Below are 24,674 nucleotides of genomic sequence, written 5' to 3' on the forward strand. Positions count from 1 at the left end.
GCTTTAGAAACGGTGCTATACCTGACAGCTTTAAGATACTTCAACATAGTTTAAAAGTGTTGAAAAAAACTCAAATTTTATGTCTACAAAAAAAAAAGTTAATCTTACCATCTCTGCCTTTAATTTCCCTGATTTTAACAACGAATCCCTTTCCAGTAGTTCTATCATCAGAATGGAAATTAATAGTCATGATATTTTCGTTGCTCGTAAAAACAGATTCTTTTACGGGGCCGCATATTTTGTGAACAACCCCAGAGTTTGATTTTGTTCCGTTAAACAGCTGAAATGTATTTTAAATTAAAAACACAACGTCTGTGGTTGTCATTATTACGCTAGGAACACACGTTTTAAAGCCACAAAAACAAAGATTTAAAGTTCAAAAGTTTATACAAGTTTTTTTTTTACTATTATAAGTAACTGCGGTGTGTTTTAAACTTTTCAAAAAAGGTGTGAAAATTTTCGAAAATTGTTAAAAAGACTATCTTCACACTGAGTAATGTTTTAAAAATATTTTTGTGGTAAGAAAATCCAACAGATTAAACAAATTTACAGACCGCAGAAGTAAAAGTAATTAAAATAAAAAACTAAAACTCCAAAGGTTTTCGTTTGACCAAAATAAGGAATTTTAACGTGATTTATTTTTATTTTCATGATGAAATAAATTTCTGATGTAAATTTTATTTTTCCTTAACAGTGAAAGTATTGTATGAATATTAAATTTTTAAATAGACTAAAAGCCCTACAAGTATTCACGTGTTTTTAAACGTATTTTTTCAGTTTTAATCTTATAATTGCAAGTTTTAAAAATAAAAAGTTCAATTTCATTGACCAAATGAAAAACTTTGTGGCTTTTGGGTAGCTTAGAAAAAATAATAAATCCTAAAGCATAGATACAGTAGCTTTATAATTAATATATAACTTTCGAAAAGGTGGAAATTAATTTATATAAACAGCTTATCAGTCATTATAATCAGTTAGTAGTACGTAAAAAGAAGATATTGTGCAAAAACTTAGAAATAAAGCTGTAACTTTAATGATAAAAAAATTACACTTTTAGAACAAAGTCAAGAAAACATCGGCGATAGTCTACAGAGCCTAAGCTTGGAATCTCGTATGCCGTGAGACAAGCTTAAGATAGGGTTGATCATACCAATTCGATCATCAGACCACAAGTTTCGGTAGACTGAGATCGGTTTCGTTTTTATTAGGACTCATCAGTCAGTCACAACCGAAAAACCTGCAGTCGTCAATCTACAAACGGTTTATCATGCTTTACCATGAGGCAACCGTTTGTAAGTAATATTAGAATAACGTAAAAAAAAATAGAACAAAAACTATTTGTATTTTAGGTAATATTCTAATGTTTTAAATTTTATTCGAGAAAAAAACTTATTTTATAAAAAAAAATTAATTGTTTTAGTAATTTCAGAAAAAACGAACAAAGATAGTCGTAACATAAGTAACCATTTTTTTTGTAAAATAAATTAAATAAGTATAAATAAAATTGTATGAATAATCATTACAAATCAGTATTAATTTACTAAATAAAAAATTAAAAAAAGAAAACAAACAAGTTCTCACCATAAGATAATCGTTCATGCACCTCACATTAGCCTGGACGTCCATATTGACCACTTTGGCCTCAATAAACATGTTGGGACCCCCAACTACCTGCCAACTGCAGTCCTTGTTGCTAGGATACAGGTGGGGGTGGTTTGGGGAGAATATTTCCTCCACCTCCGATGCCATCACTATTCCCCCGCACACTGAAAAATATTAAAACTCTCTCCAAGTACAGTATGTAGTTTTGAACTATAATGACTCGTTGGAATATATTTGACTAAAACCCAATATTTTAAAAGTTTTGTAAAAGTTTTAAGCAAACAATATGTATATTAAAATAAAGTTGTTTTAAGTTAATCTAAAAAGTAAACAAATAGTAGAACTAAACTAGTTAATATGTACATAAAAACTTGTATATGTAGATGTAGCTACTGTTCTTAATAAAATATTCAAAAATTTTTAAAACGTTTTAAAACCTTGATTTATTTCTTAAGCACAAAATTACGCTTTAAACGGTTTTAAAAAGTGTAGAAAAATAAAATAGAACAACAGAAAAAGAACATTTAATGAAAATGAAAGAGAAAACGAACAAAATAGTTAAGATTTTAATGGTTACAGTTTTGTTAATTGTGGTTGTGGTTTGTTGATACAAATTAGTACCAAAGTCAGTTACAAGATAACTGTCAAGTAAAATGGTTTTGTTTTAGACGTTTAATAAGTTTGTTGTCAGTAATTTACAACGGTATTATTAGTGTCGTTGACATTTGGAATGATAAATATTTTATGGTTTTTTTGTGGTTTTAAATAAGTTCTGGCTCCTAATTTAAATTGTTTGGTCCTATATGCGTAAATTTGGAAAAAAAAGTCCTTTATGATGTTTAAATAGTGTATAAAAGTACCAAAGTTCCACTAATGTAAATGTTTTATTGAAACATGCTACAAAAGTCTGTTAAAATATACTATACACAATTTTTAAATGGCAAATGAGTTCATAAAGGTTGCCGAGGAAAAATAATTGCCCTTTTAACGTGTTTTAAGATTTCGCAATGGTGAATATAATTCAAACATAAGATACTTTAAGTATAATGTCATCAGCATAGTGTAATAATAACGTATGTATATTTATAAATTAAATGAAATTATCACCATAAAAACACTTGAAGACTCTAAATACTCTTTCTTAGCATCCAAGATATATATGTTATTAAGAAAATTATAATTTGAATTTTTTATAGTAGAATTTGCACTCAGGTTTTTAAAGTTAGATAATATCATTAGTGGCTTGAAAAGTTTACATTTAGTTTGAAAACTACTTACTTGTCATTTTTTACTAGCATAATGTAAACAAAAAGCCAAAACACTGGTACTACGTACTAGTTTTATCAAAACACTCATATGACGTAACAAGCTAGTTTTATGAAAACACTGTTATGACGTACCAATTTTATTAATACTTCAAAATGAAGTAACAAACCAGATTAATCAAAACAGTATTATGACGTGCGAGTTTTATTGAAACACTTTTATGATGTTACAGAATGGTTTATCAAATTTTTTATGACATAGCAACTTTATCAATACAGTTTTATAACAAACCAGTTTTATCAATACATCATTATGACGTAACAAACCAGTTTTATCCAGTCTGCAACTTGGTTTTCTTCCACTGTACTGTCCTGACAACTGGCATATCAGTTTATCGTCCCCATCAATCACGAACCCTGGTAAGCAATCGAACTGGGTCATTCCCCCGAACCTGTGAGACTTGCGACCAACTATCAGGCCGTTGGCTGGCGCTGTTAGTACTCTGCAACCTGGAATAAGTTCGAATGTTGAATGTTTTTTAGTTTGAAGTTGTTTTGTACAATTTGTTGTTACAGTTTTATGAATGTGTTTTTTATTTGATTTGTTAGGAAAGTGTACGAGTTTTGTTAATATGTTAAATGATTAGTATTGAATGAAATATATTAAGAGAAAGTAGTTAGAACTATTCACCATATAATTTATGATTAAATTTTGAAAATATAAAAAGTAAATTGAAATAAAAAATTAATAAATAGTACTACAGTATCAGGTGAATTGTACATAAACAATGTGCTTATAAGTAAAAAGTTTATAGTCTTTTTTATAAAACTGCTTTTGAAAGTATAAATCAAAATTAATCAATTTTTTGTACTATTTAAGTAAAACAGTTCAACATATATAAAACACAAAATAACGTAAAAAAAAAATTAAAGTCAGAACTTTTAAACTTTACGAAAACCAATTACGAACTGCAATTCGAAAAAGCCTATAATAAGAAAAAAAGTTTAAGTTACAAAACTAGACACAACTTAAGACTTTTGACAAACAGTCTAAGAAAAAGGTAAATTTGCAAACTTTTATACCGAGCTAAAGTTCAAAATAGTTTTCAAATGTTTTTTTAATTGAACGTAAAACGAAAGAATTTCATTCTAAAAAAATTAGCAACTTAAATTACACTAATACAGTGAAACTAAGCCCTATAATTTAAAATTTACAATAAAATTTTTGTTGAGGTTACGTATGGAATTTAATTTAATAATTAGTGGTTTTCCTACAAAACAATAAAATTTAATTTGGTTGAAATAAACTTTGGTTAAAGTATGAGCTATAAATCTTTATAAAAGCTTATTTTAATTTTGTTTTAGTACTAATTTCTTGTTTAAAACTATTACGTTGATAAAACGACCAAGTTGATAAACTTTTAAGCGTTTGGAAACTAAAGTATTTACTACGTTTTAGTTTTTAAAAAAGCGTAATACCATTAATTACAATAAAATACTATTAACGCGATTATTAGTGTAAGTCTGATAATCCAATTAAATAATTTCATGGTAACTATACTGGTTTTGTTCTACTAAAATGTAAACAAAAATATGAAATTATTGGTTTTTAATCTTGTATACACTCTTATACTTTTTGTAGTGGTAGTTTTCTGGGTTTGAATAAAAAATATAGAGTTACATTTTTAGCTATCGAAATTAAGCTTATTTAGAACTTGCCATTTATATTTTAATTAAAACGTAAGCTCTTAAGTTTTACTTTTTGACGTTTAAGTTGTTTCTAAAACAAGCAACAAAATCTGTAAAAGGTAATATAAAAAATTAAGTATTATTTACGTAAACTATTTTATTTATAATAGTATCACTAAAAATAGACTATATATGTTGTTGCTATTATATTGTTATGAAATAAACAAGTAAAATAAGCAGTTATAAAACAAAAATAATAGTATTTACTAATAACAAAAATTGAAACGATATCAACAAGTTTAATGTCAAAATTTGTAATTTATTTCTAACGCGGTAAATTGATTGAAGTAAAATTATATATATATGTATAAAACTGATTTAACCTTTAACTTATTGTCATTAGAGTTTACTCTATTCAAAAAATAAAAAGCTTACAAATGTATAAACAGATTTGTGTAACTCTATTGAATTAAACTATTTATTAGTATTATATAAGATATAAATAGCTATTTTTTTGAATTTTATATCTATACTAATGAGGAATGTTTTATAGATTTTTTAATTTCGTTTTTTTTTCAAAATAATAACAATATATAAATTTGCAAAATTCAAGAACTTAAAACACAGCTTATAACATACTTTTTTATATACTGTTTTTATAAAAGTTGAACTAGTTTTACAAACGTTAAGAAAATTCTATATTTATAAAAAATGAAAGTGTACTAACAAAAAATTTTCGTATCTTGCGTGACAGATTAAAATTGAACTTAAAAGCTACAATTAAACACACTTATTGCCTTTTTTAACATTTAAAAAGTTTTTAATCTGCAAAATAGACCTATTTGGTGAATCATGGGTATAATTAGGAGTTGTTATTTGTAATTATTGCAAACATTTCTTAAATATTGAAAATAGTGAAAACTTTTCTAAGCATGGAAATTTTTTTAGCTTGCAGTTTAATCAAACAATTAAAAAAAAATATTTTTGTGTTTTTTTCAAAAACAAACAGTTTAACTTTGAAAAAAGAGTAAAAGTATTGAAAATAAATTTATATTTACAATTGTACATTTACATAGTATTACTACGCCAGTAATAGTTATATTTTTAAGCACTAAAAATTAAAAAAGAGCACCTACTGACTTAATAAATGCTCTTTTAAAACAACACTGGGTACAAACAATTTCAAAGAAGGGAAATAACCTGTTTTGATGCACTTTGGGGGAGTGCCGAGCCAGCCTTCTGACCCGCATAACAGTTCGATGGGCCCCACGACAACTTCTGTGGGGTCCGAACACTCGAACCTGACCGTGGTCCCTTCCGTCCAGGCTTTCTGGTCACTTGGGACGGGTAAGACGTTTGTGTCGGTTTGCGGTATCGAACATATTATGTCCGTTTCTGTAAACGTTTGTGAGGAATTTTAATGAGTATTGAAATTAATATTCTATTTTGAAAAGAAGCTTTAGTGTTTAAAATTTTGAAAATTAAATTTAAACAGTACAAATAACTTTTATTATGAGAACTTAGTTTAATTTAAGTTTTTAAGTACAGGTTGTAGATGTATATAAATTAAATAGAGATACTAAAAGACAGAAAAAAACGAACTAAATAGCATGACTATAAAGTACTTAGTTGTTTCTTCAAAACTATAATGACGGAAAATTCTAAAATTATTTGAAACTCATAAACAAACATAGATGAACTGTTTTATAAATACTAATTAAACAAACAAACCCGCATGCATGCAACAGTATCTGACTTTGTAATCGTCACACTTCCCCCCTTCAACTTGATCCTCATCCAAGCATGACACTCCGTACGTCAGACTGTTCCTCACAGCTTGCTTTGTGACGTCATAACCACCTTGCGTAGTGCTTATCTGCATGCCAACAGGGTGCTCGCATATGGACGGGTTGTTGTTGCGGTGGTCTGACAGCAGTTCCCTGTTTCCATTGGATAGAAGCTCCTGATTGGTTGATTGGGTGTCCACATTGTTCCATGGTCCCCATGAGTTTGACGGACAGTGACCAACCGTGTCAAGGCCTGGTAGAAATAAAACTATTTGATAAAATACTTTACAGTTTGTCGATGTTATATGTGCTAGTGTGGTAGAATTAGTTAAAAAGAGTATTTTCAAAACAGTTTATTTTGTACATTTCAAGTATTATTATTGTTGTGTATCTTTAAACTGTATAAAGATTTTAAAGTGTAATTTGACTAATATTTCTAATACAGTACATTAAGTATTCGTTGATATTTTTGCTTTTCTTTTACTAGAAGTTGAGACTAGTACAAAAGTTTTTGAGAGCTTTTGTCTTATTTTTATAAAAACTTGAAAATATAATTAAGTTCAACAGTTTGGATTAAGTTTTTCCTAATAAAGTATATTTCAAAAAAATTAACTTTACAATTTTAAATACGCTTATCAATCTTAAAGTTATCAAAGTTTAAAATTTTTTATTTATTCATTATACTTCCTTACGAAGGTGTTTAATTATTCATCGTGTTAACTCTTTGCTTTGGGTTATGCCACATACTTTTAGAAACACAAGCTATTAGATATTTAAGCACAAAAATTAAGTGTTTACTTTTATTACAGTTTGAAAGTATAATATATGAACTTTTTTTTGATAAAATCATTTTTAATACTTTTTCAAAAAAAAACATTAAATTTAGATGTGAACGAGTCGTTTCTATGAAGTCAACGAAACTTAAAGGTCAAAATGCATGAAATTTAAATGATATGTTTGTTTTCTAAATAATATAGACCAAACTTTTCTGAAAACTTTAGTTGTAAAAAAAACTGATACTTACGTGTACTAAGTTTTTTATTCATTTTTTATATAATGAAATGGAAGCTATCTATCATTATATCGATCAGATGAAAAAACTATATATAGCTTTTAAAATGCAGCTTACAATGTATTTCACACTTTCTAAATGATTGATTATTTTATGCTATTTTTCTTAACAAAAACAAAAACATTATTTAATTTGAAACTGACAAAACTTTACATAAACTAAAGTTCTAGCTCTTTCTTAAAATCTTGCTTTTAGCTTTTTTATCAATATAAGTCAAAAATATTTTCAATCAGTAGGTTGTTTTTTAAATAATGTAACGTTAATAATTATGTATTTAAAAGAAATGTTTTAAATTATTTACATAAGGTTTGAACAATCAACACGATTTATTTTTAAACAAAAAAAATTGTTAAACAAAACAAAAAAAGTGTTCAACAGTTTTAGAGTACAAACAAAGCTTATTAATAAACTTATTATGACGTCACAACGTACCGGGAGGGGCGCATCTGAAATGTAGGTCGATGTACTTTTCAGTACCGGGACACGGGTCGCCTAATTGTGACGTAATAGCACGTAATGTGCACATCTGTTTACCCTGGCACTCCCCCCAAATTTGTTTGAACGCTGTTTGCGATTTGCATCGCGTGTTCATTGTGACGTCATTATCGGCTCTGCATCTGTGTGAAATAATTGGTATCAGTGCAAAGAAATTTTTTTAAAGTAAAAGTTATGAACTTGCTACAAAAGTTTGAAAAAATCTATAATTAAAAAAATGAAACATAACTTAAGTATTTTGCTTAAAACTATAAATTTTATTTCATTAAACTTATAAACACTTTATTATAGCAAAAATAAAAAAAAGTATACTATTCAACTCAAGGTTACAAAATAATCTCACGTATGTGAGTCGGATCTCCCCCAGAAAGCATCTTCAATGTAAATAACAGATCCCCTGTTCTTACAAGACACCCTGTTACCCACTCCTTCACAGATCTTCGTCACAAAAGTGTAAGGTGATCCTGGGATCATCAAGTCGTTCCCAAACTGGATCTCCTCTGTTTGTTTTAATTAATAATTTTTAGCTTTTAATAGCTTTAATGACTTTGTTTTTATTTATTGGCTACTTAGATAGCACAAAAAAAGAGTGACATGAATCTCCTCTAAAAAATGTATTTTCCGTTTTTAATACATCAAGTATCAATGACCAAACTCTTAATGGTATTATAGCAAGTTTCTATGACAAAAGGCATCAAAATTTTTTTATAAAGTTATTAATTTTTTCTTTTCTATTATTTGTTTTTACGAACGAAAATAATAAAAGCGCAACTATTTTTTTATTTTTTACGTGGTTTACTAAATAAAAGCACCTCAGGAGTTTATTGTTACTTTTTACTACTTTACTGCTTCAAAAGTCAGGTAAAAGTTTAGATTTTTTATATTGTAAGCATACTTAAAACTTGTAGTAAAGAGTTGACTTAAATTATCTATTTTTGAATAATAACTCTAGCGATTCGTACTTAGAATCATCAAAATAATGTTTGCAAGGAATTTAAAAACAAGTTTAATGTAAAAAAAATAAATATAAAATGTATTTTAAGCTTAACAGTATTATTTCTTGTGAACATTAAAAAAGTTATTTAAAAGCCGCAAAAAGTAATTAGAATATTAAACTTGAGCAACTAAAATTTGAGTAAAGTATATTCTAGTAATAATTAACTTTTACATGATAACATCTAGTAAGCGCGTAAACCGGTACATATAGGTACAGACATGTATTAAAACTTGTATTTTGGAATACAAGCTCATTTGTATGTTGACTTTAAAATACTTGGTGCACTTTTTAAAGTTGGAAATTTTTCAATTTAATTATCTGTTTATAAATATCCCTTTGTGTAATCACTGTAGGTATAAGAACAAATTTAGGTAAATTGTTAAGTTTCAGTTAAAATGCTTTATACGACTTTAATTTTCTTCACAGTTAAGAAAATTGTTACTTAATTAAAGTTAAAAAAAAGCTTTCCCAAAAACTAACTGTACCTAACTTTAGTTCAAAGCAGTAGTTCAAATACTTTAAGTGGTTTTTAATGTTTATAGTGGAAGTGAAAGTTTTCAGCAACTTTCAAACAAATCATAATATTTACGAAATTCGAAGATAAATTCACCGCAAGCAAGTAGCCTCGCACGCGTTTAAAGTTAAACATCAAACTTTTAACTTCTAAAACTTGTAAGTTCTATTTGTTTTACTTTGATGTTTACTTTATTCAGTTGTGATATTTCTTTTGTTTTATAAGGTTTTTGATATAAAAGTTTTAAGTTATTATAAATGAACATTGCTTATTGCTTCTAAAAATTTATACTAGTCTCGTTCTATTACATATTTAATTATATAAAGTAGTAATTTTCGTCTTTTTTTGTAAAGAAAACTTTTTTTTTAGATGCTTGAAGCTCATAGTATTCTTATTAAAAAGGTTCAATAGTCATTTTAAGTCAGAAACTTATTTACAAATATTTAATAAAAATATTTACACACAAAAATGTTACAATCTCTCTAACTATCTACCTAATTTCTCTAAATACATTAACTTTCTACTTTTTGAAATTGAAACATTTTTTGTCATATAGAAGTATTTTAGGTACACTGTAATCTGCGACTAACAAGTCATAATTTTATCATTATTATTAAATGAACAAAATTTCTATACAACATACAATATTACCTCTGTCTCCAGCTCTCAAAGTACATCTGCAGGCTTGAACAAACAAAAGGAGCAAGCAACAAGTCGAAAGCATTTTGCTCAGTATGATTTCAAACGTCTCATTTCGGCTAATATACCTGAAATCTTCAAATACCTCCTCGGGCGATTTCAGCGCAATTTGTTAATATTTTCCGATTACCGTAATTATAAGCCACCACACTCATCTAAGTAGGTAGTTTTTCGCAAACTTAACTTTATTTTGAGTTATAAAATTTTCTATTTCTATTCTTAAAGCTATGTTTTAAATTTCACACTTAAAGAAAACTTACTTTTGTTTTGAACACCGTAATTATAAACCAAAACATTTATCTAGTTTTCTAGGTAATTTTTCATAAACTAGACTTTCTTTAATTTTTTTTTTGGGCCTAATATTTTTTTTAAATTCCAGAACTAAAGTAAACTTTTTATTTGATTAAAGTACTGTAATAAAAATACGGATTTTTTCAAAATTTCGTTTGTTAAAACATCTTTTTGTACTGAAAATTTTTTAATTACTTTTTTTTTTTTGATTTTATGAATGCTTGTATTATACTTGATATCTTTAAGTACTCTTTTTTTTTACAAAGTTTTAAAGTTATTTGAAAAAGATTTCTTAAACATAAAACTAAACCTGGTAGAAGTTAAAATGTGATAGTAAACAAGGTAAATATTTCAACCAACTTTAATTTTATTTTTCTCAATTTCTTTGAATTGGAAACGTTTTTCACTTTTGAATACTTCTTTTGGTAGTATTTGAGTTTATAATAATACAAACTTCTTTTTGTTTTGTTAACTTTGTCAAACAAGTTTAAATTTCTACTACTCATTGAAGTGTTTTGACTATTAATATGTTTTCTAAAAGCATTTTACTAAAAGTTTCAAAATACCGATTTTCATATACAAAAAAAAACTTATAAAACTAATTAAAAAGTTATTGAAGTATAAATTTTTTGATGGTAGGCTTTAGTTTGTAATAGGTAAGAGTATAAAATTATCTACGACCAAAAGTTATTTTAGTTTTCTTATAATGGTTAGTTAATATAACTGTATTTATCTTCGAGTGTACCTTAAGTATTTAAAAAAAGACTAAAAAACTTTAATCTTTGACTAGGTAGTACATACCTTATTTAATTTAGAAAACTCAAAAAAAAGTTCTAAACAATCATTTTGTATGCTTATCATAACTAAAACTGTTTTTACATAATAACTCTTTTATACAATACAACCATTTCAAAATATGGAGCAGAAAGTTATCGAAATAACTTCGCAGCAATTAAAACAAAGTAAACAAACTAAATGTTTATAAACTTAACTGTAGTAAGCATATAACTTTAATCAATTGTCTAATTTAATAGACTTTATAGTATATTAGTTTGATATAATATGTGTAAGCTCATACTTTTTGACCGAAAAGTCTTGTTTTAGTAAGTATGTGTTAAAAAAAAAAATTAATAAAATTTTTTGAACAACTTAAACATTATGTTTAGGTGATTTTTATGGTTTACATTTAATTGTCAAAACAAAAAAAAATCATTCAAAAACAAAAAATAAAACAAGCAACAAAATATTTAAACAAACGAGAAAATTATACAATTAAAAATTAAAAATTTATTTATAAAAGTAAAATATATACTTTTTAGAATATTAATTGTATTAGTTTCAATGAAGAAATATCTTTTTTTGAACTTCTAACAAAACGTAAAAAAGACATTACAAAATAAACATATATAGTATCAAAGTTTACGCTTAAAATAAAAACGTAATTTTTAATTTTCATAGAATTTTTGATTAATCATTACTAAAGGATTACACAAACAAATATGAATAATAAAAGTAGCGAACACATGTATAAATAAATTAACAAATAGCGTCTTTTGTTTGAATAAATTGTTAACTATGTTGTAATAACAAACGTGAAATTTTTATGTTACAGAAAATTTATTTTTGTTCGTTTAAAGTTTCATCTTACATTGTAAATTTTTTTACGACATAGGGAGACATACTCTACATACTTTATCAGAAAAATAAGAAGTACATGAATTCGAGGTGTATTGAATTTTGATTTTTTTTGGTTTTTTATGTTTTTTATAAAAAAACGTATTTATCAGAGGTTAAACAAATGTTAGAGTTTAATATTTGTTTAGAAGCAGATATGAAAAATAGAAAGTAAAAATAACAAATATAAATGTATAAAAACTTGTAAGTTTAATAATAACTTATTATAAATTTCTTTTTTAAGTTAAACCGTAAAAAAACATTGAATAAACGATAAAAACAAAATTAAAACTATAGTTTGTACAACTTATCGTATTTAAACCAGAATAAACTTTTTTTTCTTTTTTCTTTTGTATCTTTTATAACAGCTAAACTTTATTATAATACAACATTAAAAGTTGTGGAATACAATTTGTTTTTAAAAGCTCACTATATACAACAAAAACTATTTAAATTTGTTTTATTTTAACCACAATATACATAAAAGTATATCCGATTTTAATTTTCATAGCTAACTTTTGTCTGTTATACGATTACAGTAATTAACTAAAATAACAATATAATTTTTTAAATTATGTTGCATTTAAATTTGGTGTTTTAACTGGCTGTAATTCAAAGTGCACTTTATAATACTAGAAGCACTTAAACTCAACAAGTTACTGTAATAACAATTAAGCAGATTAGAACAGCAAATCTGATTATCTAGTAGGAAGTATCTAGTCACTTAAAGCAACAATGTGTGATTGTAACTATAGAAACTGCTAATTGCTGCAAACTAATAAGGGAGTTTTTTTTGTGTCTAGCCTGAAAATACTGGCAACTTATAATTGATGCTGTTAATAACATAGTATAAACTTAATATTTATCTTTTGAAAATCAATTTAGTAACCTTAAAACAAATATTAGATTTAAAACAGTTCACGTAAAAAAAATGCATCAGAAAAACTTTTCAGGGTTAAAACTTAATACCATATAGTGTTACAGTTAAGTTATTTAATCAAGTTATACAAAACGTAAAAACATTAAAAAACAGCTAATAAAAGGCTAAATTTATAAATGCACCACAAAAAATAGGCCGTAATTAAAATAATGCTTTGTTAATATAAAAGATATTAAAAGCGTCATTCTAATATACAAAAATATTTAGTTTTTTTTCAATGATAACAAATTGAATTAACTATTTGTAAAGCTTTTACTTAAAAAAATCGATTTTATATGTATCATAATTGAGTTATTTTTTTGTTTATAAACATGCTAGACTTCCATAAATAAAAAGAATTGCTAAAGTTTTTTCAATCACAAACAATGTACTTAAATAATTTTACTAAGGTACTTTTTACAACGCTATAATTGCCTAAGTCTTTTTTTCATTAGTATTATAAATTGTTATAGGTGTATAATGTGTTTGTTCGATATTTACATGTTCAACTTTTTATAAACTTGAAAAAATCCAAGTTGAAAATAACTTTCAAAAAGTTTTAATCAAAAGTAAACAAAAAGTTAAATACAACTTTGTTTTAACATATTTCTACCAATTTACAACGTCTTTAAAGTTTTAAAATTTGTAAGTGAATTCGAATCATGAAAAGTGCTTAGAAACGACTTTTTAAATAATTTTACTTCGTAATTTAGTAAGTTATCATTCAAAATTGTAAAAAAAGTGAAACTAAATTTCTAACAGAGTTTATTAGTTTGAAAAATTTCGTTAAAAAATGTCCAAACAAACTTTACTTAAATTGTTTTTACAAGTAATTAGTTTTCAAGTGTTGGTGCAGCAATCAATAACTGACAACGGCCATATTGTTGTTACAACCAAAGTATAAAAGCCCCAACTTCAAAACTTTTGTCATCAAACTTACTTGTCAACTCAAGTTGAATCATGAAGTTTATCGTGTTGTTCTCACTCTTGGGACTTTCCCTAGCTAACACTTTCAACAGCCTTGATGGCGGTATTGTCGGACCAGGTATGTTGAATAGTATTTATTCATTGGACTGTAAATGAATCAAACTGTTTTTGCAATTGTTTAGTGTAGATCTACTATCAATTAATAATGTTTATAGATAGTTCGGTTTTCTTCTTACTATTTTAAGTAGTAAAATAAACATGCAAATAGTTATGGGTTTAAGCTGCAATTTTCAGAAAAATATTCAAACCTTTAGGAAATGGTTTTGCTCAAACTTTTTTTTTTTACCATATACCATCTTTAAAGTAAATTAAGCAACTATCTGAAAAATTTAATAAAAAATATGAAAGTTGCACTGGTATTTATAAATGTTATAGAAATATTTATTGAAACAAAAAACTCATTATGAACTTGCTTGTTTGATCAAGTAACAAATAATAAGTTGGATTAAGTCGATATCATAAATGTTTATTAAACTACACATAAACTAACTTCGGAAAAACTAACTTTTAATTCATTGTATCTAAAACTTTTATTTTTGAAAACTTTTGTATTTAAATCATTGTTATAACAAAAATATTTCTAATTTTTAGGACAACGTCAAGGTCAAGTGATAGGAAGAGGTAAATTAAATTTTATTTAATATTTATTTAGTTTTTATTTTGCTTTTTGTTTTGTTTTATTTTTATAACTGTTTCAATATCAGCTTCAAAAGTCAAAGTATTTTGTCAGCCTCATTAAATAAACAGCTCTATGAAGTATTTTAATTTGCTTTAATACTTATAATAAAAAAATATTTTTGTTTCTTTTAGTCACAAGACATTAAAGATAATATGTTTTGACTTGCATATTTTTGTTTTAGTTGTAACCAAGTTAAAAACTCCAAAGTTGTTTTTTTTTAGTTTATTTACTACAATATGAAAAAAAACCTAAATAATCAAAATTTTATAAATTTCAGGAATCTACTCACCAACACCAGTTGCTAGAAAAGGAACCGGTTAGTTTTTATTTGTTTTAAATGTTTTGTAATGACACTTTTAAACATAAACGGTGAAAATGTGTAAACATCATAACTTATAAAAGCGAACCCTGTCCCTGTCTATGTTTTATTTTTTACCATGTTAAATGTTTACAACTTAAACAAAAAACTTTTGTATTAGAGTTTCTACTTGTATGTGGTCAATAAGTACAAACAAAGTTAGTAAAATCGTACAGACGGCAGAAAACAAAATCGTACTTATTACTGAACAGTTTTTCACAAGAATGGAGGGTGCTTATAAAAAAGGCGACATTTGAATTTTCAGCTGAAAGCTCTTTTACATTTGGTCATTACCACAAAAAAAAATATTGTGAAAAATCTTAATTGATCTAAAGAACAGTAAAAAGGGGGGTAAAAATTTTTCTTGAAACAACCCGATGTAAAATGTATGGGACCTTATAAATTCGATGTTCAATTTTTTGGCTTGAAATTGTTCTACACGTAAGAATTATCACAAAACACATTCTGCAAAATTTTAGACGATATAGGTAAGTTTCAAAAAGGCATTTTTTTACTTTCTATAATTTTTTATAACTTTTCGTAACTTTAAGTTATTTTGAAATGATCAAGAAATGTCTTCGTAAACTATTTTCAAATCGTCTAAAATTTTGCAGAATGTGTTTTGTGATAATTCTTACGTGTAGAACAATTTCAAGCCAAAAAATTGAAGATCGGATTTATAAGGTCCAATACATTTTACATCGGGTTGTTTCCAGAAAAATTTTTTCCCCCCCTTTTTACTGTTCTTTAGATCAATTAAGATTTTTCACAATATTTTTTTTGTGGTAATGACCAAATGTAAAAGAGCTTTCAGCTGAAAATTCAAAGGTCGCATTAGTTGTAAGCATCCTATTTAGCATATTCACATCATTTTACTAAATATGTTTACTGCAGCTTACTAAACTTCTTCTAATAATTTTACTATATATATTTTTTACAGGAACTTACTAAAACTATTTTCACAGGTACTTACTACAACCCACCACAAAAGAGAGGTGCTTACGTCCCACCATACGCTCCACACTACAACCCAACCCCACAAAAATCAACCGGGTATGTTCCAGCCCCACAAAAGAGAGGTGCTTACGTTCCCCCATACGCCCCACACTACAACCCAACCCCACAAAAATCAACCGGGTATTACCCACAACCAACAAAGACCCCTACCTACGGTGGTTAGTTTTGTGGTATATAAAAGTCTTCAGTTCACTTACTTGTAAATGTTCAAGGAAGGTTTAAAAAACTTTAAAAAAAGTTATAACTTTGGTTTTCTAAACACAGAGAATAGCTCTTTACAACTAGTATGTACTGGGTAATAAGTTGATAAAGTTGTTTGTACAACAAGGTCTTTAAGCTTTAAATTAAGGTTGAAAAACATGCAGTACAAGGTCATACTGAGATAAAAGATACCTTTATGCCTAAATGCACAAAATTACCATGTAAAACAGTAGTAAAAGCAAATTAAAATTTTACGAAAGCTTAACCTTCCTTTTGGAACTCAATATACTACTTTAACTTTAATTAAAAGCCCATAAACTTATGATTATCGCATAAGCTGCTGTTGTAATAAAGTTTTTAGAAGCATTTATATAGTTTGTATTGAAGAATTTATAACAATACTTATGCAGTATTTTATTGATTGTTATTTTGCTATTTAATGATTATTAAAGTATAAAAGTAAACTAAAAACTGCTATGTGTATAAAAATATGTAAACTTAAACAATGATTACTTAAAATTTTTAAGATCACTTTTTTTACTACTGTTAAAATCAGACAAGGAAAAAAAAAACTGTTTTTATTTTCAAAAATTTTAATAAAAACAAACTACTCCACTCATTATGTTTAAAAATGTGACGTCATAAAATAACTATAGGCAAGACCTACGGAGGCAGAACTTACACCCCAACCTACGGAAAGAAGACCTACACTCCATCATACGGAAAGAAGACTTACACCCCAACTTATGGTGGTAAGGCGTTCGCTAATATTTTTGTTTGATTTCTTAACATCGTGTTGTTGAACTGTTTCAAACTGTTATCAAGTTTACTAAATTTTTTTCTAACGAGATCGTTAATGTTTTACTATGACTTAATAATCATACTATTCTTTGTTTAACTTTATTTGTATTACCTCGTTTAACTGCAGAACAGCTCATCTGACACAAAAAACCCTGAAAGCAAAATATAAATTTTGTAATTATTAAAAATGATCGAAATAGGTTTTAGTCAAAAAACAAAATCTATGTTGTAATCTGAATTCATACGACGTAATTGATGATATTTTCCATAGGTAAGACTTATGGAGGCAAGACCTACGGCGGAAACACTTACACCCCATCATATGGTAAGAAGACCTACACTCCATCATACGGAGGTATTTTCTAATATACATAAATTTGTCATATTGGTGTTGTTACATATCATGGTTTATTATATATAAACACACTTTCAAAAATAACTTTTAAAATTTTTGAAATATGTGATTGACACCTTTTGGTATTTGAAAACTAAAATTTGAAAAAAGTGAACATATTACGTACAACCATCTTCTTTTAATTATGACGTCATAACACAGGTAAGACTTACGGAGGCAAGACCTACGGTGGAAACACTTACACTCCATCATACGGTAAGAAGACTTACACCCCAACCCCAACCTATGGAGGTATTAATTTAAATTGTTTAACATTTAATATCAAATTTAATGCTATTTTTTGGTTTTGTTCTAAGAAAAGCGTTACAAGTGAAACCTATTACTAGCGATTTAAAAAATATGTATTTTTGTACATCATTAGTGACAACCAGATAAATGATGATTTAAAAGTAAAAGAAAATATGTTGTTGACAATGGTTACATGACAATCTAAATTTAGAAAAAAAATGTTAAGTGGCAATATCTTAAAAAGTAATACACATTTAAAAAGAACAAAAAAAACAGTTTTAGATCTTATTTATAAGACTTTGATATAAAAAAAAACATGTATATTTCCTAAAGGATGATTTTTGAAATTAATAAAAATAAATATATCTAAACAAATTTTAGCCATAACTCATAAAATATTTAAAACTTTGCAATCCCTTTTTAAACAATTTTTTTCTTCGAGATAAGACCTTTTATAAAACACTTAATTGTCCGAATTTGAATGGTCGTGCACCTATAAAAAACCACAAAACTTACAAAAAAATATTTAAGGAAGTTATGCTGTACTTACACTATTAAATTATCAGCTTTAACCTTCCAAATAAATGCATATTGAAAAAAAAATTGAACAAAAACTAAACATATTGAGCATGAACATTTATTCAGTCAAAATAATGCGGTATTTTTTTGTTTTTAATAGAAAAGATATACTAGCATATAAATACTTGCGGTCAATTATTTTTTCAAGAGCAATCTTGCAAAATCATCTTATAGGATTTGCATAACTATTTAATTCAAACATTACACATGAAAATAATTGTGATGCTAAAAGCATGTGTCAACACATGCATTTATTTCTGTTTTATTTTAAAATTTTAGCAAATAAATGCACTGGTTGGCAAATTGTTTTCGTTTTCATTAAACGCACTGTATCTACGGTTAAGTTAAGTTTTTACATTTTTCTAGTTATTTTTAGATACAGACACCTTTTGTGAATCTACGCACATTGTAATACAGCATAAGTGCGTAACTAAACGAGAGGTAGCAAATATATTTGCTGTATTGACTGTTTTTTAACAATGCATTTGATTAAATCAATTTTTGGACTTTCCTACTTTTAATCACTTGTTTAATCAACTAGTTTTCATTTAAGTTGCATTTATGAATGTAGTTTAGTGTTGTAATGGCTGTCTTTATTTGAAAAAACAGTGGTTGAATGCAAAAAAGTTTATTGATAAAAATTGTTTTTGTGTAGACTTTTTTTTCTAATTTGTTACTTGCCCAAATAAAATTAAACCTTTTTGCATGGTATTATAAAAAATTTGGAGTTTTATAGAGTTGAAATAACATTGTATGCTATAAATATTGTAAAGAAATGAACATTGTACCTTATTTAATTCATTTAAATACATAAAGGGGGGTTAAGACACTTAAGATATAAAGGGCGAAGTCATAGAGTTCAATAGGTTCCAAATGGAAGGCACAAACTAAAAATGCAAATTTCTAAATTTTATAAAAAATACATTTCTTCCTATATATTTAAAAATATTTAATTAAAACTTTTATATTTCTTGAGAACTCTAAAATGCGTAATTAAACGAGAATGCGTAACCAAATTAGTACGTAGATTCGCAAGAGGTGACTGTAATGTCCTAATTTGATCAAAATGTTTTACGAAAATTTCTTCGAAATGATACTAAATTGTACAAAAGTCTAACAAGAATTTTAAGTTAAGCTTTTCTAAATTACTTTGTTAATGTTTGACTGTGCTTTAATAATCATAAATAAAGTTCAAGGTAAATTTAAGTCAAAAAATATAAATCTTTTGACGTTATAAAAAAAATTTAAAAGGTAAAACTTACGGAGGAAAGACCTACGGCGGAAACACTTACACCCCATCATACGGTAAGAAGACCTACACTCCAACTCCAACTTACGGAGGTATTTTATTTATGAGTATAAATTCGTCATATTGATGTGATTGCGTGATATACGGTTTATTATATACAAAAACACTTTCAAAACTAACTTTTTAAATTTTTGAAATATGTGATAGACACCTTTTGGTATTTGAAAACTCAAATTTGAAAAAAGTGAACATATTACGTACAACCATCTTCTTTTAATTATGACGTCATAATACAGGTAAGACTTACGGAGGCAAGACCTACGGTGGAAACACTTACACTCCATCATACGGAAAGAAGACCTACACCCCAACCTACGGAGGTTTGAATTTACATTTATAATTTCTTCATACTAATAGGTTTATACAAAAAAAAAAAAAAAACTAAAATGTCTTTCAACAAAGTTTTACAATAGAGTTTTACTGTTATATATAATAACTAAATTCCGAGTTTAAAAGTACAACTAACGTCTTATAAAATTTGCTTATATTTAAAAAAACTTATAAAAAAGAAATATGTTGAAAAATAAACGGTTTTTAATACCATAAATTAGTATAAAAACTTTGTTTTTTACTTAAAATACTTAATAAAAAGTGTATATGTATTTACATATGCTCTAAGTATCAGCTTTTTGACGTCACTATGTATTTCCAGGTAAAACTTACGGAGGAAGAAACTACGGAGGTGAATATTGTTTAAACTACTTTCCGTGAAAGGAAACAATTTTTATATAAATTACTTAAAATTATCATTTTTGATTGTTTTAAAATATATCAGCAATATGTCAAAAATTACTTAAAAAAAAAAATGTCGTAAAAAAGTAAGTTTAAAGTATGAACATTGAAAATAAGTATCTGCCTTACAACGTACAAACAAATACAGCTACCAAGGTCTTTCAAAGTTACAAAAATAAGTAAATAGTAAACTTTGCTATATTTTATACAGATACTTTGAAATCATAATATAAATTTCAGGTAAACAATACGGTTACTAGACGTGAAAATCAAGTTGATTACTTTGCAAAATTATTTGAAGGTTAGTAGTATTGTTTGTTGATTAATAAAATTAGTTGCTAATTTACTTCTATAAGGTTTAAGTAATTATTATTTAAATTAATAGGCTTAGCTAAAGTCTCTACACTAAAATAACTTGTTTTATATTTTTTTATGGATATTAAAAAATAATACTTTATTTAGTTACACATTTTTTATATATTGTTTAATCAAATAGACATTATTGAATTAATCTTTCTATTCAAAAATAAAGACGATTTGATGTTAAAAATTGTTAACTTTTGTTTTTGCTTATAGCTTGAGACTAAAATATGAATTAAATATGTATCTTAATTTCTATTACTAATTTTTGCAGATCATCAAATACCAAAAAAGAATTCCAACATAGATAACTTTGTTTTGTTTTTAATTTGTGTCTTCGATATTTTCAATAAACTGCATTAAATCATCTTTATGTTAATTGTTTTAATAAACAGAATTTTAACATTTTTATGCGATCGTTCTGGGTTGTAATTACTAAGAAATAATAATTAACTTCAGTATTAATCTTATTGAAAAGATAAGTAAAATTTTTAAACAAAGCTTACGAAAAATCAGCAAAGCTACTTTTAAGTATGAGACAAATAAGGTGGAAAATTAAATCTTTTTTTTTTAATATAATCGTGAACAGTAAGTATCTTGTTATAAACTATTGGTGTAATTATAAGAGCAAATGTTTTTAGTGCAGTTACTGCATTTTCTATATATTTCGGTTTAAATACATGCAAACTTAAAACAAATTTAAATACATTTATGTAAAAAACATCAACATAAAAAGTTGAATTAGCATATATAATTTAATTAAAGATAATAAAACGCTCAAAATATTTGTTTCTAGGACCTGGTGAGCAAAAAAAAAAACTTTTAGCTATCGATTCGCACATCACGGATACTTTTTAATGTCTTATCTTGATAAGATAACTAAGTAAAAAAAAGAAAGACCTATCGTTTTTAAGTTGCTTAAATGCTGACTTTCTTAGAAAAATTATTTAGTACGACTTTATAAAACACAACACTTCAAATATTTTTGACTATAAACATTTTATAGCCTAATAAGTATGATTGAAATTTTTAAAAGTTAACTTAGTGTTATTGTCTAGGTCAGTGAATGTAAAATGTTCACCCTCCATTAAATGATATAATAGTAAATACAAAAAAGTGCCCTGAACCTATAAATCATCTTTAGTTTTTAAAATACACTTTTAAGTTATTTACATAGTTACTATGTAGTACATCATAAACATAAAGTTAGATTTTAATATTTTGTTTTCTATGTTAGTTCTAAAATTATCTGTGTTAGCAAAGTAAGAGTGTTATTTTATTTTCAAGTCTAAATTATTTCAGTATTTTTTTGTTAAAATGGTTGTATATATTTTTTATTATAAACCAAAAGCTACTTCAATCTTAATGATAATTTTTAAGAATTGCTAAAATAAAATAAACTTCTTATTTAAAACTCATAAGTTTTAATTTAAAACACTTTTAGTATTTAAGTTCACCTACAAACTTTTATCTTACATCTAATTGTTGAAAAATATATTTCCATAAAATTCTGTATTAATTTGTTGGGTTGAGAGTAGTTTCAGATGTCAGGATTTATTAATTTAAAAAAAGGTCACAAACAAATTTTACAGAAAAATCGTTAATTAAATGCAGTATATAATTTGAAAAATCTATATAGTATTTTATATAAAGTTTATTGAAAAAGAGGAATCAAAAAGTTCAGTTCTAAGACCTGGCGCACGAAGAATCATTTGGTTATTGAGTCGCACACCACGGATACATTTTAACGATTTGTCCAGGATTTGAATTGTAGGTTAATGTATCTAAAACTATGCACACCAATAACTCGCTTTTAGTTTTTAACAAACAAGAGAGCCAAATATAATTCTAGATTAAAAAAAGCTTAAATTGCAAGAATTATTACTTTCAAAGTAATTAAACCATGTCTAAAAAAGTAAACTACTCCTTCCTAACAAACATTTTACGCTTAATATTACTTTAATTGAGATAGCAAAAAAATTCAACCAAGCTATAACATACAGTTATAAAAAATTACTACTAAAATGTCATTAACCGAAGATTAGTAGGCCTACAATTTGGGTTAAGAAAGTTAATTTTAGGTCATATGGGTATATGTTACTGATTACTTTGGTGTTACAGCTGCGTACCAAGCAGCATCGCAAAAATAAAAAATGTTAACATCAAGCAAAGTTCTTTTACTCCTAACTAGAAAATTAATATTTTTTGTCATTTTATTTGATTTGCAACGAACAAAACTTAAACTGAGCTCTACTGTATAATTTTCAGGGGCAACAGACGCACCCTATAAAGTACAAAAACTAGTAAATATTCACTTATAGCTACTAGGGTTTGTTTAACATTTTGTGTACAATGAGTTTTTAAAAAAATAATAATGGATTGAATTTAAAACCCTATATATTCTTATGTACAACTGATCTGACTGATTGAAATAATTAAATTTAAAGTTTGCAGTTCAATATTGTGACACCTACAAAACTTGATTCAGATTATAAACAATTCTGTATTATTGAAGACTTCAAAGTCAATTTAAGATCCTTTTTATATCGTAATCTTTGCAATTATACCTACATTAACATTGTCTGTTATATTCAAGTTAATGTTTTTATTTTTGAAATATGGTTATCAAAAGTACTTGAACACGGATAGTTTAACATCTTTCCACTTTTAAAAAAATAATTTTTATCATTATTTTTATTATAGCCAGACCCACACGTAGATTTTAAATAATCAAGGTTCCATAAAGAAAAAATATATAATTTCTATTTATTCTTACTACATAACTGTGATTATTTTACAACTAAAAGAATATAAAGTTACCTTAGAAAACAACAACCAAGGTCATTACAGAATAATTATTGTTTGTGCAAATTTATAGTTTACTAAAAACTGTTGCCACAAGGTAGAATTATGTAAAAGCTTGATATGAAAACTTACAGACTTCAAAGTACCATTTGTCAAGTAACCAACAGCACAAGGCTTGGGGTGCTGTTGTGTTAGTATAATATATCAGTTTTATAACACAAACGTACTTTGAGGATTATGTCAAATTGTTTTCAATTTTAACTGCGCTTTTTATGGGAACCGCTCATTTCCAACCCGCGATCAAATCCCATCCGGTCAAATCGGAGAACCGCTTACCTACCAAGGATAACAGCGAAAATAAAAAAAAAAAAAAGTAAAACAACAATGTTAAAAGATATAGGAATAAATAACAATAACAAAAAATTTGGGTGGGAATTGTCAGTATACTGCTTTTAATGGGAGCCGATCGTTTCTAACCCGATCGTTTCTAACCCGATCATTTATAACCCGATCATTTCTAACCCAATCACTTCTAACTTGATCACTTCTAACCCGATTTATCTTGATCATTTCTTATCCAACCACTTCTAACCCGATCATTTCTAACCCAATCACTTCTAACTTGATCACTTCTAACCCGATTTATCTTGATCATTTCTAACCCAACCACTTCTAACTCGATCATTTCTAACCCGATCACTTCTAACCCGATCATATCTAACCTAATCAGTAAAAACATGTTTATATTTATGTTTTTAGTTCGAGATTTAAATCGAAAACAAACTAGTCTTACAAAGTTGTTAATAAAATAAAGTATCTTTGTTTTTTATATTAAAAAGTAAGAATTTTATTGTGTTACCTAAAATATAGTTTTAGCATTAATTAGTATTAGCTTAACATAGTTTTAAATTTTATTGTTAATTCTTTTTTTTCGTTTTAACAATCTACTTTATTAGACATTATTCTTTGACTATATACAATTTACTAAATAGTTTAACAATTTTTCGAACTCTTCTTAGTAGGATTCTTAAAGTAAGCAGTTATAATTGTATTAAAGTTATATCATCTTTTAACTTACGTAGCTAGAATAATTTTAACAAACGTAAGTTTTTAAAAGTAAAATGTAATATTGAGATACAAAAATCATTATATTACGGTCCATAAACTACATTATAAGTCTGGCGTAAACGTTGGATTAT

General features: G+C 26.3%; 2 protein-coding genes across 7 annotated transcripts in view; one reads left to right on the top strand and one right to left on the bottom strand.

The window, feature by feature from the left end:
* Positions 1-10,206, bottom strand: part of LOC145835977 (IgGFc-binding protein-like) — a 68,334-nt gene extending 58,128 nt beyond the window's left edge. Inside the window, exons 1-8 of the mRNA XM_082943750.1 lie at positions 10,073-10,206; positions 8,254-8,410; positions 7,848-8,032; positions 6,288-6,596; positions 5,757-5,951; positions 3,195-3,377; positions 1,582-1,766; positions 109-280 (exon numbers count right to left, since the gene is read on the bottom strand). Of these exons, the coding sequence (XP_082799876.1) occupies positions 109-280; positions 1,582-1,766; positions 3,195-3,377; positions 5,757-5,951; positions 6,288-6,596; positions 7,848-8,032; positions 8,254-8,410; positions 10,073-10,145 (1,459 nt within the window). The 5' untranslated portion in view covers positions 10,146-10,206. The remainder of the gene's footprint in view (positions 1-108; positions 281-1,581; positions 1,767-3,194; positions 3,378-5,756; positions 5,952-6,287; positions 6,597-7,847; positions 8,033-8,253; positions 8,411-10,072) is intronic.
* A 3,714-nt stretch (positions 10,207-13,920) lies between these two features.
* LOC145837214 (uncharacterized) lies at positions 13,921-21,039 on the top strand. 6 transcript variants are annotated; one of them, XM_082944989.1, is made up of 12 exons: positions 13,921-14,049; positions 14,583-14,612; positions 14,948-14,986; positions 15,994-16,203; positions 16,903-16,998; positions 17,319-17,402; positions 17,604-17,693; positions 19,521-19,610; positions 19,815-19,898; positions 20,231-20,260; positions 20,551-20,611; positions 20,945-21,039. In XM_082944989.1, exons 1-11 carry the CDS (start codon positions 13,965-13,967, stop codon positions 20,568-20,570), a joined length of 858 nt encoding a protein of 285 aa, XP_082801115.1. In that variant the 5' UTR covers positions 13,921-13,964; the 3' UTR covers positions 20,571-20,611; positions 20,945-21,039. The 6 variants fall into 6 exon arrangements, with proteins under 6 accessions (XP_082801115.1, XP_082801116.1, XP_082801118.1 ...); XM_082944990.1 differs by lacking the exon at positions 19,815-19,898; XM_082944992.1 differs by lacking the exon at positions 17,604-17,693.
* The last annotated feature ends 3,635 nt before the right edge of the window (positions 21,040-24,674 follow it).

This window comes from Thalia democratica, chromosome 5 (assembly GCF_965202585.1).
Source record: "Thalia democratica chromosome 5, ktThaDemo2.hap1.1, whole genome shotgun sequence".
In the NCBI taxonomy this organism is placed as follows: domain Eukaryota; kingdom Metazoa; phylum Chordata; class Thaliacea; order Salpida; family Salpidae; genus Thalia; species Thalia democratica.